The sequence below is a fragment of the Pongo abelii genome, chromosome 8 (assembly GCF_028885655.2).
Source record: "Pongo abelii isolate AG06213 chromosome 8, NHGRI_mPonAbe1-v2.0_pri, whole genome shotgun sequence".
Classification (NCBI taxonomy): Eukaryota; Metazoa; Chordata; class Mammalia; order Primates; family Hominidae; genus Pongo; species Pongo abelii.
Window position 1 is genome coordinate 96,174,274 of NC_071993.2, and position 14,690 is coordinate 96,188,963.

At 39.5% G+C, this 14,690-nt stretch overlaps 2 protein-coding genes across 4 annotated transcripts in view; one reads left to right on the forward strand and one right to left on the reverse strand.

Annotated features, from left to right (window-relative positions):
* Positions 1-14,690, reverse strand: part of LIPA (lipase A, lysosomal acid type) — a 200,977-nt gene that overhangs the window by 176,694 nt on the left and 9,593 nt on the right. The window lies entirely within an intron of this gene.
* Positions 2,286-13,741, forward strand: IFIT1 (interferon-induced protein with tetratricopeptide repeats 1; the record flags this gene model as incomplete). The annotated part of the gene is given in 2 exon segments (NM_001133330.1): positions 2,286-2,356; positions 11,998-13,741. Coding segments are annotated over 2 exon segments (48 nt in total). The 3' UTR covers positions 12,041-13,741.

Consider the following 14,690-nt stretch of genomic DNA (forward strand, 5'->3'; position numbering starts at 1 on the left):
AGGTGAAGCAGTTTATCACAACTGGTCAGTCCCTTGCAGAACCCAGCTTAGATTCCTGGGAATGAACTCACAACCTAGTGCTGAAATTTCATTTTCTAAATGTTTGATCCTCTCTGGTTCCCATTTTCTATCTGTAAACACACACACGCGTGCGTGCGATTGGCTTTTCTTTCCTTAATGCTGTTCCATCCTGTGTCCCTCATGGGTTTGTTTATCCCAAAGAGACACTAAGCAAGATTCTGAATACCTAATCAGCCTGGGCCATAGCCCCGTAGAACCAAGACTGCTGCCAAATTCACAGCAATGGCAAGATAAACATTTTGTTCATATCTCTGCATGCTATCTAGTGCATTGGCAAATTGAAAACCCATTTTTTCCCATAAGAATTCCAAAGACATCTTGCTCCCCAAAAGGAGATGTTTTCTAATTCATCTATTTCAGCATTTGCTTATGGCCTGATCATGTATCTGAGTGCATGACAAAACCTGTCCTATTAATTCAGAAATTCTTATTTGTGTAGAACTTTCTAACTAGTTGTTGAACTCTCTATGGAAGCTTACAGAATTGGGGAGAGCTGACATGGGAGATGAGTCTGGCAGGGAGTTGAGCAGAAACTGTTTAGATCTGGCAGTGTGCCCAGTTAAGTGTTTCCAAAAGGAAAATACTTTTGCACCTGCTCCTCTTCTGCTTCTTATTTTAAAAGACAAAGTAGGCAGCTTTTTTTAAAGGAAGCATTGTTTTTATATATTGTTGTTGTTGTTATGATTATTTGAGACAGGGGCTCACTCTGTTGCCCAGGCTGGAGTGCAGTGGTGTGACCATGGCTCACAGAGCCTCTACCTCCTGGGCTCAAGTGAGCCTCCCACCTCAGCCTCCTGAGTAGCTGAGACCACAGACACACACCTCCACACCCAGCTTTTTTTTTTAGTTTTTTTGTAGAGCTGGGGTCTCACTATGTTGTCCAGGCTGGTCTACAATTCCTGGACTCAAGTGATCCTCCCACCTTGCCTTCCAAAATACTGGGACTTACAGGCCTGAGCCAATGCCCTGGACAACAATTTTTTATGTTTTATTTATTTATTTTTTTTAGACGGAGTCTCGCTCTGTCACCAGACTGGAGTACAGTGGTGCGATCTCGGCTCACTGCAACCTCTGCCTCCCAGGTTCAAGCAATTCCACTGCCTCAGCCTCTCGAGTAGGTGGGACTACAGGTGCGCACCACCACACCCGGCTAATTTTTTGTATTTTAGTAGAGAGGGGGTTTCACCATGTTGGCCAGGATGGTCTCCATCTCCTGACCTCGTCATCCGCCCACCTCGGCCTCCCAAAGTGCTGGGATTACAGGCATGAGCCACCGTGCCCAGCCAAGAATCATTATTTTTAACTTGATGACTGAAAATAATAATAATAATAGTCACCACTTATTTGCATGCTTCTATGTGCCAGGTAGTTGCTAACTATTTAAACTCAAATTCCATGAACTGTGATTGAGGTTGTACTGGAATTTGATTCAGAATGACAGTGTCCATGCTGGAGCAATAGAGGGCTCTCTATTTCAAACCATACTTCCTTGCTTTTACCTCCTGCCTAAGTCATCAGGGGTTAGAAGTCTTTCTAGGTATTGGCCTCTTTCCTTCATTCCTAAACCAGATTGGTTGCTTATTTCCGTCAAGCTGAAACCAAAAGTAGCAACCAAAAGCCTTGTTACTCGATTAATTAAGAGTAGATTTTTATATTTGATAGTAGGTTCCTTCTAAATATAGAAACTGAAAATAGAGCTATCTCCTTCAATTCTCCTTTTTCTGTGTATTCATCCAGAATCCAGCCAGCAACTGCCTCAATAGGCAGCAATGGACTGATGTTCTTTAGGGAGGACGCGAATCTGGTTCCAAATGCTGGCCAGTCATTGGGTTTCTGCAGCACTAGAAACATCTACGGTTGCAGGTCTGCAGTTTGTCTGTTTTATCAAAATAGAAACAAAGTTTCATTCCTCCCCCCCCCCGCCCCTCCACCCACCCCCGGCCCCTCCGCACCCCACGCCCCCCCCGCCCCTCCGCCCCCCGCCGCGGCCCCTCCGCCTCCCCGCCCCCCCCGCCTCCCCGCCCCCCCTCTCCCCCGCGCCAGCAGGAATTCAGCTAGCTTTAGTTTCACTTTCCCCTTTCGGTTTCCCTAGGTTTCCAACTTGCAAGGACACACCCACAGCTTACACCATTGGCTGCTGTTTAGCTCCCTTATATAACCCTGTCTTGGGGTTTAAACGTAACTGAAAATCCGCAAGACAGAATAGCCAGATCTCGGAGGAGCCTGGCTAAGCGAAACCCTGCAGAACGGCTGCCTAATTTACAGCAACCATGAGGTAAGGATTTCTTTGCTCCTCTGCCATAATGTCTAAAGTTTTTGAAAATATGGTAATTAAATACTATTTCAACAGGTTAGATCTCAGTGAGGTCAGGTTTTCTAATTCCTCAATTTGAATATCTGCTTATGGACTGAATGTGTGCATGCTTGTGTGTGCACGTTCACACATACATAAATTGTTTAATTAATGCATTTTTATGTTTGTTAGCATGAACTTGAGGAAGCTTACCTCATGCTGTAGCCCAAAGTAGGCGAGGGAAATGGGAAAAGAGTTTTGCAGGAAGGGAGAAAATGATCCCAATCTGAGAGATTCTTTCCCACCAGATTCACTTCTATCTGATCTGGGGAAGGAATGGACAGCTTGTCTTAGAGGCATTGCTTTCTGCAGGTTCTTTACCATAGAGAAAAAGCAGGACCCACAAGAATGTGAAAGCCTCAGTCTTGCAGCCTCTCTGATGTCTTGTGGGTAATACAGTGGAGATGTGGTAGGAAAAGCTCACAGCCTTCCTCTATAGGCTTCTGGTCTCACTTTCTGCACTGCTGGCCTCTTACAACAGGTTTTCTCAATCAGGCTGAGCTTAAGATAAACAGATTGCCTCTTCCCTGGAAAATCCAGGCTCTTGGTACATCCTTGACTGAAGATGATCCACATCTGCTTGGGAAGATCCGTATCTTCCTTACCTAAAGGGCCTAATGTGGGAATTTCTCAGCTGATTTAAAAACCATTACTTAGGCCGGGTGAGGGGGCTCATGCTTGTAATCCCAGCACTTTGGGAGGCCAAGGTGAGCAGATCGCCTGAGGTCAGGAGTTGGAGACCATCCTGGCCAACATGGTGAAACCCCATCTCTACTAAAAATACAAAAATTTGGGCATGGTGGCACATACCTGTAGTCCCAGCTACTCGGGAGGCTGAGGCAGGAGAATCGCTTGAACCTGGGAGGCGGAAGTTGCAGTGAGCTGAGATTGCACCACTGCACTCCAGCCTGGGCAACAGAGCGAGATTCCATCTCAAAACAAACAAACAAACAAACAAACAAAACCATTACTTAATACTGATTTGTAAATTTTCCCCTCAGTGCTCCAGTTGGCAAAATTTTGAAGGGGTAAAAATTCCAGAAAATGCACATTACAGGCCTATGATGAACCCTCCTCTGTAAACAGATGGAGTTGGTACTGATAATTAAAATAATAATATTAAATGTTATAAAGGTAGTTATCACTTCTTGAATTCGTATTAAGTGCCAGCCTGGCTTCTAAAAGTGTTGTGTAAATTATTCCATTTAATTCTCAAAAGATACTTATGAGGCAGGTACTTACACAGTCATGCATCGTGTAACAATGGGGATACACTCTGAGAAATGTAGCTGTTAGGCAATTTCATCATTATGCAAACATCAAACCTCGACGATATAGCCTACTACACACCTAGGCTATAAACCTGTGCAGCATGTTACTGTACTGAATACTGTAGGCAACTGCAACACAATGGCAAGTATTTGTTTATCTAAACGTATTTAAACATAGAAATGGTACAGCAAAAATGTGGCATTAAAATCTTATAGGACCACCACCAAATATGTGGTCCTTTGTGGACTAAAATATCATTATGCAGTGCATGGCTGTATGATCCTGATTTTATAATAAGGAATCTTAGATTTAGAAATATTAAGATCACACAGACAATAAGTGGTAGCTTTGAGATATGGACCAGGATCTCTACATTCAATGATATTTCATTAAACCTTTAAATCAATGTTTCCCAAAGGGTGCCAGTGGGGGCTCATGTGATTATTTCAGATGGCAAACTCATTTGCTTTTATGTTTTCCTGCTTTTATGTTTATGTCAACATGTACTACAGGAAAAAAAAAATATATATATATATATATATAATTTGTAGAATTTTATTCAGGTTAGCAATGCGATTTTTTATTGTGATAAAATACATGTAAAATAAAAATTATCATTTTAATTACTTTAAAGTATACAATTTAGCAGTATTTAGTATATTCATGATACTACTGTGCAATCATCATCACTATCTAGTTCAAGAACATTTTTCTCACTATGTGGAGAAACTGCATAGCCATTAAGCAGTCACTCCCTACTTGCCTCTTTCCCCAGGCCCCAGCAACTGTTAATCTGCTTTCTGTCTCTATGGATTTGCCTATTGTGGATATTTCATATAAATGGAAACACATACTATGTGGCTATATTGAATTTTTATAATTTTATATTTCCTAAGCATTGCTTTTTGAATATTAAGTTGGACTTTCTCATTCCAGAAGCAGGGCTCAGTCACCCTTGAGACAGTTTCTAGTTCTCCACCTTTTTCCAGTTCCTCAATGTGACTGATCCAGATATCTGCTTTCTATGACTACCTCCTGGTGACCACTTCCCTATAGCATAGTAGGGTATGACCTATTTGACTTGCCCCCACTGACCCCGCCCCCACCCCACATGGACCAGGCAGATGTGCTGCAGTGACCACCTCTCAGTCACAGCATGACCCCTTGGCAAAACTTGCACCTGCTTGCTCTAAACCCACCAAATAGAACTCTGCACAGGAAACCCACCTGGGTAACGCCCTGGCCTCCCATAAAGGCTTGGGCCCACATTCCCCACTCGCTGGTTGAGCAGGCATGTCCTCAATGGCTCCCCCTTTCCCATTGGCCCTGCAAGGCATATTACCGTCTTCTCTCTGGATCTGTAAGTAATAAGCTGCTTCTGTTATTTCACATACTATTTTTTTCAATTGCCTCCTTTGTATTTCACCTGACCAACACACTCAAACTCTTCTTTACTGGTCATGGCTTTCCGAGAGAGTGGCTGTCTCAGTAGAAATAAACTAAACACAGGTCAGGCAAGAGCCACAAGGGCATCTGCCCGATATAAACAAGTTTCCTATAAAAGGGGACACCTAGACATAGATCAGACGCTTAGGCATTAGGCTGTTCATCAAAATAAAGAAGTATCCCAAGAAAGGCACATTGTAAATATCCATGACCAAATACCCGGAAGCTCTTTCAAGGCAGGGCTGTAGATTTTAGCCACTCTCATAAGAGAGACCTCAAGGCCAAATTAGGAAAAAAAAAAAAATACAACAGTGACCTTTTGGATCAGTTTTTTCATTTAGTGTAGTGTTGTTAAGGTTTATCCATGTTGTGTCATGTATCAGTACTTCATTCCTTTTTATGGCTACATAATATTCCACTTTATGGATATATTACATTTTTCTATCTATCAGTTGGTGAACATTTGGGTTGTTTCCATTTTTGGCCATTATGAATAGTGCTTCTATGAACATCTGTGTGCAAGTTTTTATTTGAACACCTGTTTTTAGGTATCTTAAGTACATATCCAGATGTGGAACATCCAGGAAAGTATACCCAGGAATGTGTCATATGGTAATATTATGTTTAACTTATTGAGGGACCACCACATTGTTTTCCACAGCAGCTGCATCATTTTACATTCCCACCAGCAATGTATGAGGGTTTCAATTTCTCCACATCCTTATTGTTTTAGTCCTTTTTGTGTTGCTATAGAAGAATACCTAAGGCTGGGCAATTTCTAAAGAAGAAAGGTATATTTAGCTCACAGTTCCGCAGCCCATACAAGAAGTATGGTGCTGGCATCTTCTCAGCTTCTGGTGAGGGCTTTGGTGCTGTGTCAAAACACATTGGAGAAGGTCAAAGGGGAAGCACATACAAAGAGGGTCTAAACCCAGGGGGCATCCTGACGTTATAACCACCCATTCTCAAAGGATTAATCCATTCCCCCAAGAACCAATCCAGTCTCACAAGAATGAGAATTCACTCACTACTACTAGAATGGCACCAGGTCATTCATGAGAGACCTACCTCTATGATCCAAACACATCCCACTAGGCCCTACCTCCAAAATTGTGACACTAGAGATCAAATTTCAGTAGGAGATTTGGTGGGGACAATCAAACTGTATCCAAACCATAGCACTTGTCAATACTTGTTCATCTATTCTCCTTTTCTAAAATTATTATTGTAGCCAACTTACTGGGTGAGAAGTGATAGCTCATGGTTTTGGTTAGCATTTTTCTACTGGCTAATCATGTTGAGCATCTTTTCATGTGTTTGCTAGTCCTTTGTGATTCTTCTTTGGAGAATTGTCTACTCAAGTCCTTTGCCCATTTTTAAATTGGGTTGCTTATCATTTTGTTGATGAGCTGTAAGTATACTTACATATATTTCTCCATACATGAGTAATCACATACATACAAATATATAAGGATTTGGTTCTTTATAAAATAGGGTCATGTTTTGGACACTTCTTTACAATTCACTTTTCTTGATTAACTGTATATTATGAAAGTCCATCAAACTCAACTAGTTTTGATCTAATTCATGTAGTCTAGTGGCTACATAATATTCTATGGTATAGATATACCTTAATTTATTTAACCATTCCCTATTAATATTTCCAGTTTGTTGCTAATATATACAGTGTTGGTAATGAATATTCTTGAGCATACATCCTTATGTACTGGTTATTTTTTTCTGGGAGATAGATTCTGAGGAGTGGAATTACTTTGTTGAAGGAAATGTAATTTTAATGACTATCATTAATTTTAATTTTGATTTTAAAATTAAAATTTTGATTTTAATTACTATCAATTTTAATGGCTGTCATCAGATTGATCTTGAAGGCCATAATAATTCATGGCTTCAGAAATTGTGTCTCATCCATTTAAACTCTTGCCAATCTGAATGGAATAAAGTTATAAATTATTGCTTCTTTAATTTGCATTTCTCTAATGGCTAGAGGCTTAGGGCATCTTTTTTCTTTTTATAGAGACAGGGTCTTACTATGTTGCCCAGACTGATCTTAAACTTCTGGCCTCAAGCAAATCTCCTGCCTTGGCCTCCCAAAGTGCTAAGATTATAGGCATGAGTCATTGTCTTGATCCAGAGCATTTTTTTTCATATTTATTGGCCATTTATATTTGCTCTTCTACAAATTATCTATTCATATAGATTTCCGGTGCTCTGTTGAACTATACCAATTTACAAAAACACTTTGTATATTACAGATGAGAATCTTCTCTGTATTACAAACATTTTCCACGTTTTTATTATTTTTCTATTTACTTTGTTTGGAGTACCTTTGCCATAAATAAATCATAAATTGTTTTATTATGGTAAAACATATATAACATAAAATCCACCATTTTAACCATTTTTAAGTGTACAGTTCTGTGACATTAAATACATTCACTTTATTGTGCATGACCACCATCCATCTCCAGAAATTTTTCATCTTCCTAAACTGAAACTCTGTACTCATTAAACAATAATTTCCTATTCCCTCCTCCCCCAGTGTGGAGGATCAGTCAGAGTGATGGGAAAAACTATAGGGAAAGAATGCAAGCCTTCTGAAAGGTCAGAAGGTTCTGCAGAGCCCTGGCGGAGAACAGCTGAAGGCAGCTGTTCTATAACTCTGAGGCAGAGGGCAAGGAGTAGGTACAAGGGAGTTTGGGGGAATGTATCTTAAACAGGCTTGTTTATTTATGTTGACCAGGAACTGATCTTTGATCATCCACATGCATGATGTTCCCTGAAAGGGGAACAATAAGTGTTAATTCCCTACAGGTTGTGTTGGCTCCAGGTTTTCGGCATTGTGCCTGCACCGATAAAAGTAAGCAGCTCCAGCTTCTCGGGGATGTTCTCTGGCCACTAGAGCCAGGCAGTCACCTAGCTGCTCTTACATTGCATACCTGTGTCTGAGTACTCATTTCATCCATCAGCCAGGGTCTGTGGGACAGACCCGGCACCCTAGTCCCTGTTAATCACTATTCTACTTTCTGTCTTTGTGAATGTGCCTACTCTAGGTAGCTTATATAAATTGAATCATACAATATTGTCCTTTTGTGACTGGCTTATTTCACTTAACATAATACCTTCAAAGTTCATCCATGTTGTAACATGTATCAGAATGTCTTTTCTTTTTTAAGGCTGAATATTCCATTGTATGTATATACCACATTTTGTTTATCCATTCATCCATCAATGGACACTTAAGTTGCTCCTACCTTTTGCTATGTGAATAATGCTGCTATGAATATGGACAAATAAATATCTACTTGAGTCTCTGCTTTCACTTCTTTTTGGGTATAAAACCAAAAGTGGAATTGCTGGATCAAATGGTAATTCTATGGTTAATTTTTCTGAGGAATTACCATACCATTTTTCACAGCACTTGCCCCCTTTTACATTCCTACTAGCAGTGCACATTTCTCTAGATTCTCACCAATAATTGTTATATCCTGTTTTTTTTTTTTTAAATAATAGCCAACCTAACAGACATGAAGTGGTATCTCATTGTGGTTTTTATTTGCATTTCACTAATGATTAGTGATATTGAGCATCTTTGCATATGTTTATTGGCCATTTGTATATTTTCTTTTGGGAAATGTCTATTTAAGTCATTTGCCCATTTTTTAATCAGTTGTTTGTTTTTTTGTTGCTGAGTTGTAGAGGTTCTTTATCTATTCTGTATATTAATCCCTTATCAGATACATGATTTGCAAATATTTTCCTTCATTTTGTGATTTGTCTTATCACTCTGTTGATAGTATCTTTCCATGCATAAAAGTTTTTAATTTTGGTGAAGTCCAGCTTAACTATTTTTACTGTTATTGCCTGTGATTTTGGTATCATATCTAACGAATCATTGCCAATTGCCAAATCCAGTGTTACAAAGCTTTTTCCTTTCTTCTGAGTTTTATAATTTTGGGTCTTACATTTAGGTCTTTCATCCATTTTGAGTTAATTTTTGTATATGGCATAAAGTAAGGGTCCAACTTTACCCTTTTTCATCATATATACAGCTTTCCCACACCATTTGTTGAAAAGACCATCCTTTCCCCATTAGATGGTCTTGTCATTCTTATTGAAAATCATTCCACCATTGTTATGGACTGAATTGTGCACTTCCCACCCACCCCTGCCCCAAATTCTTAAGTTGAAGCCTTAACCCTCTTATGTTGAACTGTTGTTTGGAGATAGAGTCTAAAAAGAGGTAATAAAGGTTAAATAAAATCATAAGAGCGAGGCCTTAATCCAACAGAGCTGGTGTCCTTAGACACCAAAGCTCACTCTCTCTCTCTCTGCCACTGAGGAAAGGCCACTTAAGGATGCAGCAAGAAGGAGCCATCTGCAATCCAGGAAGAAATTCCTTGCCAGGAACCAAATTGGTTGTCACTTCATCTAGGACTTCTAGCCTCCAGAACTGTAAGAAAATAAATTTCTGTTGTTTAAGACACCCACTCTGTTATATTGAGTTATGACATTCTGAGCTAACTAATACAGTCAGATAAGTAAGGGTTTTTTTCAGGGCTTTCTATTCTATTTCACTGGTCTATACATCTGTCTTTATACCAATGCTGTAATGTTGTGATTACTGTAGCTTCGTAGTAAGTTTTGAAATCAGAAAGTGTGAGACATCCAACTTTGTTCTTCTTTCTCAAGATTGCTTTGGCTATTTGAGATCCCTTGACATTTCATATGAATTTTAGGTTGAATTTTTCTATTTCTGCAAAAAATGTCATTGGGATTTTTATTAAGATTGCATTGAATTTGTAGATCACTTTGGGTAGTATTGACATCTTAATATTATGTCTTCTAATCCACGAACAAAGGATGTCCTTCCATTTATTTATTGCTTCTTTCAGAAGTCTTATAGTTTAATTTCTTTCAGAAGTCTTATAGTTTCCAGTGTACAAGTCTTTTGCCTCCTAGGTTAAGTTTATTGCTAAATATTATTTTCTTTTTGATGCTATTGTAAATGGGATTGTTTTCTTAATTTCCTTTTGGGATTTTTAAATTGTTACTGTATAGAAATATGACTGATTTTTCATGTAGATTTTGTATCCTGCAATTTTGCCGAATGTGTTTGTTAATGTGTACAATCCTTAGAATTTTCTACATATAAAATTATGCCATTTGTGAACAGAGATAATCTTCTTCCTTTCCAACTTGGATGTCTTGTATTTCTTTTTCATTCCTAATTGCTCTGACTAGAACTTCCAGTACCATGTTGAATAGAAGTGGTGAAAGGAGCATCTTACCTCATTCCTGATCGTGGAGGAAAAGCTTTCCCTTTTTTCACCATTGAATATGATACTAGCTATAGGTTTTTCATATATGGCTTTAATTGTGCTGAGATAGTTCCCCTGTATTAGTAGTCTGTAGTCTGTTGTATTTTTCATAAAGGGTGTTGAATTTTGTCAAATGCTTTTCCTGCATCAGTTGAGATGGTCATGTATTTTTTTCCCTTCATTCTGTTAATCCCTTAATATTCTGGTATATTACATTAATATTCTGGTATATTCTGTTAATATTCTGGTATATTCTGTTAATCCCTTAATATTCTGGTATATTACGTTGATTAATTTTTGTATATTGAACTATCCTTTTATATGAAATTCTCCATTTAGATGACTTTTTTTTTTTTTTTTTTTTGAGACTGAGTTTCTCTCTGTTACCTAGGCCAGAGTGCAGTGGCATGATCTCAGCTCACTGCAACCTCTGCCTCTCAGACTCAAGCGATTCTCCTGCCTCAGCCTCCCAAGTAGCTGGGACTACAGGCATGCACCACCATGCCCACCTAATTTTTTTTTTGTATTTTTAGTAGAGACAGGATTTCACCATGTTGGTCAGCTGGTCTCAAACTCCTGACCTCAAATGATCCACCTGCCTCGGCCTCCCAAAGTTCTGGGATTACAGGTGTGAGCCACCGCACCCAGCCTATATGACATTCTTGAAATGACAAAATTACAGAGATGACGAACAAATTAGTGGTTACCAAGGGTTAGGGGAGTACAGGTGAGGAGGTGACAGATGTGACCATAAAGGGGTAATATGAGGGAGATGTGGTAGTGAAAAGTAGTTTCGTTTCTTTATCAAAGTGGCGGTCTCATAGGCTCACGTGAAAAAAATGACATAGCACTATACAAAAGCATTGTTGTACCAGTGTCAATTTTCTAGTTTTGAACTACTGTATTATAGTTGTGTAAGATATAATCATTGGAGAAATTGGGTGAAGGATATATTGGATCTCTGTACTGTTTTTGCAACTTTCCGTGAATCTGTAATTATTTCCAAGTAAAAAAAATGGAAAAAAAAAAAACCCAGTCAAATATTATCTCTTGCATGTGGTCTTAATTTGTTGCATTACATGCAGAGTAAGGTCCTAAAGTCAATGTTTCCTAAGGTTCTGCATTTCTAACTGACCTCTGTCCTAATTATCTTAATATTAAAATAAGAAACTCTTATGTAGCATATAATATGCTCTAAGTGCTTTACACATATGTTTATTAATCCTCACCAAACCCAGTGTGATAAATACTATCATTATCTCCATTCTACAAATAGGACTCATAAGTACAGAATAGTTACTTGGCTGGAAATTGCTCTAGCCAGCATATGAAGCCAAGCAAACAATATCAACAGTCCATGAATAACTTCAAAATATGTTAACTTTAATGAAACCTAAGTAAGTTGATCCTTTTAAGGATAAGCACTAAAATACAAGGTATTTTATCTGACTTTTTTCTTTTAGCTGTTCCTCACCTAACAAAGAAAATCTGTTTTTGTTTTTACAGTACAAATGGTGATGATCATCAGGTCAAGGATAGTCTGGAGCAATTGAGATGTCACTTTACATGGGAGTTATCCATTGATGACGATGAAATGCCTGATTTAGAAAACAGAGTCTTGGATCAGATTGAATTCCTAGACACCAAATACAGTGTGGGAATACACAACCTACTAGCCTATGTGAAACACCTGAAAGGCCAGAATGAGGAAGCCCTGAAGAGCTTAAAAGAAGCTGAAAACTTAATGCAGAAAGAACATGACAACCAAGCAAATGTGAGGAGTCTGGTGACCTGGGGCAACTTTGCCTGGATGTATTACCACATGGGCAGACTGGCAGAAGCCCAGACTTACCTGGACAAGGTGGAGAACATTTGCAAGAAGCTTTCAAATCCCTTCCGCTATAGAATGGAGTGTCCAGAAATAGACTGTGAGGAAGGATGGGCCTTGCTGAAGTGTGGAGGAAAGAATTATGAACGGGCCAAGGCCTGCTTTGAAAAGGTGCTTGAAGTGGACCCTGAAAACCCTGAATCCAGCGCTGGATATGCGATCTCTGCCTATCGCCTGGATGGCTTTAAATTAGCCACAAAATATCACAGGCCATTTTCTTTGCTTCCCCTAAGGCAGGCTGTCCGTTTAAATCCAGACAATGGATATATTAAGGTTCTCCTTGCCCTGAAGCTTCAGGATGAAGGACAGGAAGCTGAAGGAGAAAAGTACATTGAAGAAGCTCTGGCCAACATGTCCTCACAGACCTATGTCTTTCGATATGCAGCCAAGTTTTACCGAAGAAAAGGCTCTGTGGATAAAGCTCTTGAGTTATTAAAAAAGGCCTTGCAGGAAACACCCACTTCTGTCTTACTGCATCACCAGATAGGGCTTTGCTACAGGTCACAAATGATCCAAATCAAGGAGGCTACAAAAGGGCAGCCTAGAGGGCAGAATAGAGAAAAGCTAGACAAAATGATAAGATCAGCCATATTTCATTTTGAATATGCAGTGGAAAAAAAGCCCACATTTGAAGTGGCTCATCTAGACCTGGCAAGAATGTATATAGAAGCAGGCAATCACAGAAAAGCTGAAGAGACTTTTCGAAAAATGTTATGCATGAAACCAGTGGTAGAAGAAACAATGCAAGACATACATTTCCACTATGGTCGGTTTCAGGAATTTCAAAAGAAATCTGACATCAATGCAATTATCCATTATTTAAAAGCTATAAAAATAGAACAGGCATCATTAGCAAGGGATAAAAGTATCAATTCTTTGAAGAAATTGGTTTTAAGGAAACTTCAGAGAAATGCATTAGATCTGGAAAGCTTGAGCCTCCTTGGGTTTGTCTACAAATTGGAAGGAAATATGAATGAAGCCCTGGAGTACTATGAGCGGGCCCTGAGACTGGCTGCTGACTTTGAGAACTCTGTAAGACAAGGTCCTTAGGCACCCAGATATCGCCACTTTCACATTTCGTTTCATTTAATGCTAACATTTACTAATCATCTTTTCTGCTTACTGTTTTCAGAAACATTATAATTCACTGTAATGATGTAATTCTTGAATAATTACTCAAATCTGATAAAATATTAGTTGTTCAATTAGTTGAATAATTACTCAAATCTGATAAAATATTCACATTAGTGAAACAATGTGTGTGTGTGCATGTAAGAAAGAGAGAAATCATTTGTATGAGTGCTATGTAGTAGATAAAAAATGTTAGTTAACTTTGTAGGAAATAAAACATTGGACTTACACTAAATGTTTAATTCATTCATTTTATTGTGAAATAAAAATAAAATCCTTAGCTCCTCCACCAACTGAACAGACCCTCTTGGCCAAGGAGACCCCAGAAACCTTAAAAACTAAGTTTCCCAACCATGAGAAATCATTCACACCTCATTATATTCCCTCCCTTGCTAACTGCCATTGGACTTTTTCCTCTGAGTTAAACAGAAACCCATGGAAAACAAAGAACAGAAGACTCACTCCTTGGCTGACTTCACCTAGCTCACTCCACCTAGCGCCACGGCCAGACTTCCCTCCCCTCTGGCGGTTTCCACATGACAACTGATCAGCCTTCCCTCCTGATAAGTGACCACTGCCCACAGACTGGTTCTGGCCAGTCCATGGAGGCTGCACACAGGGTGCCTCTATGTCCTTTGTTTCACCTTTTGACATAGAAAGCCTAATTTTGCTGCATTTTAATGTTAAGTCTCCACCACAAAGTGAACACAGAATGCATGTGACATACATGTTCACGTACCACTATTGTGTGACTGCCCCTCATGAATATTCATAGCCCCCCATAACCTGTTAAATATGTGTGTCTAGCCAACCCACCAACCATAAAACTTCTGTAATACCCTCCCTTCCTCCAAGAGCCTGCTTTTGGTTGCTGTGGTAGGCTCTGCTTCCCAGGCTGCAGGTTGTGGGAGAGGAGGCTGCAGGGGCTCACGCCTGTAATCTCAGCACTTCAATGGGATGAGGCAGGCAGATCACCTGAACCCAGGAGTTCAAGAGCAGCTTGGGCAATGGCAAAACCAACCGTCTCTACAAAAAATGCAAAAACTTAGCTGGGTGTGGTGGGATGCACCTGTAGCTTCAGTTCCAGCTACTCAGGAGGCTGAGGTGAGTGGATTGCCGGAGCCACGGAGTTCGAGGCTGCAGTGTCGAGATCTTGCCACTGCACTCCATTCTGGGTGAT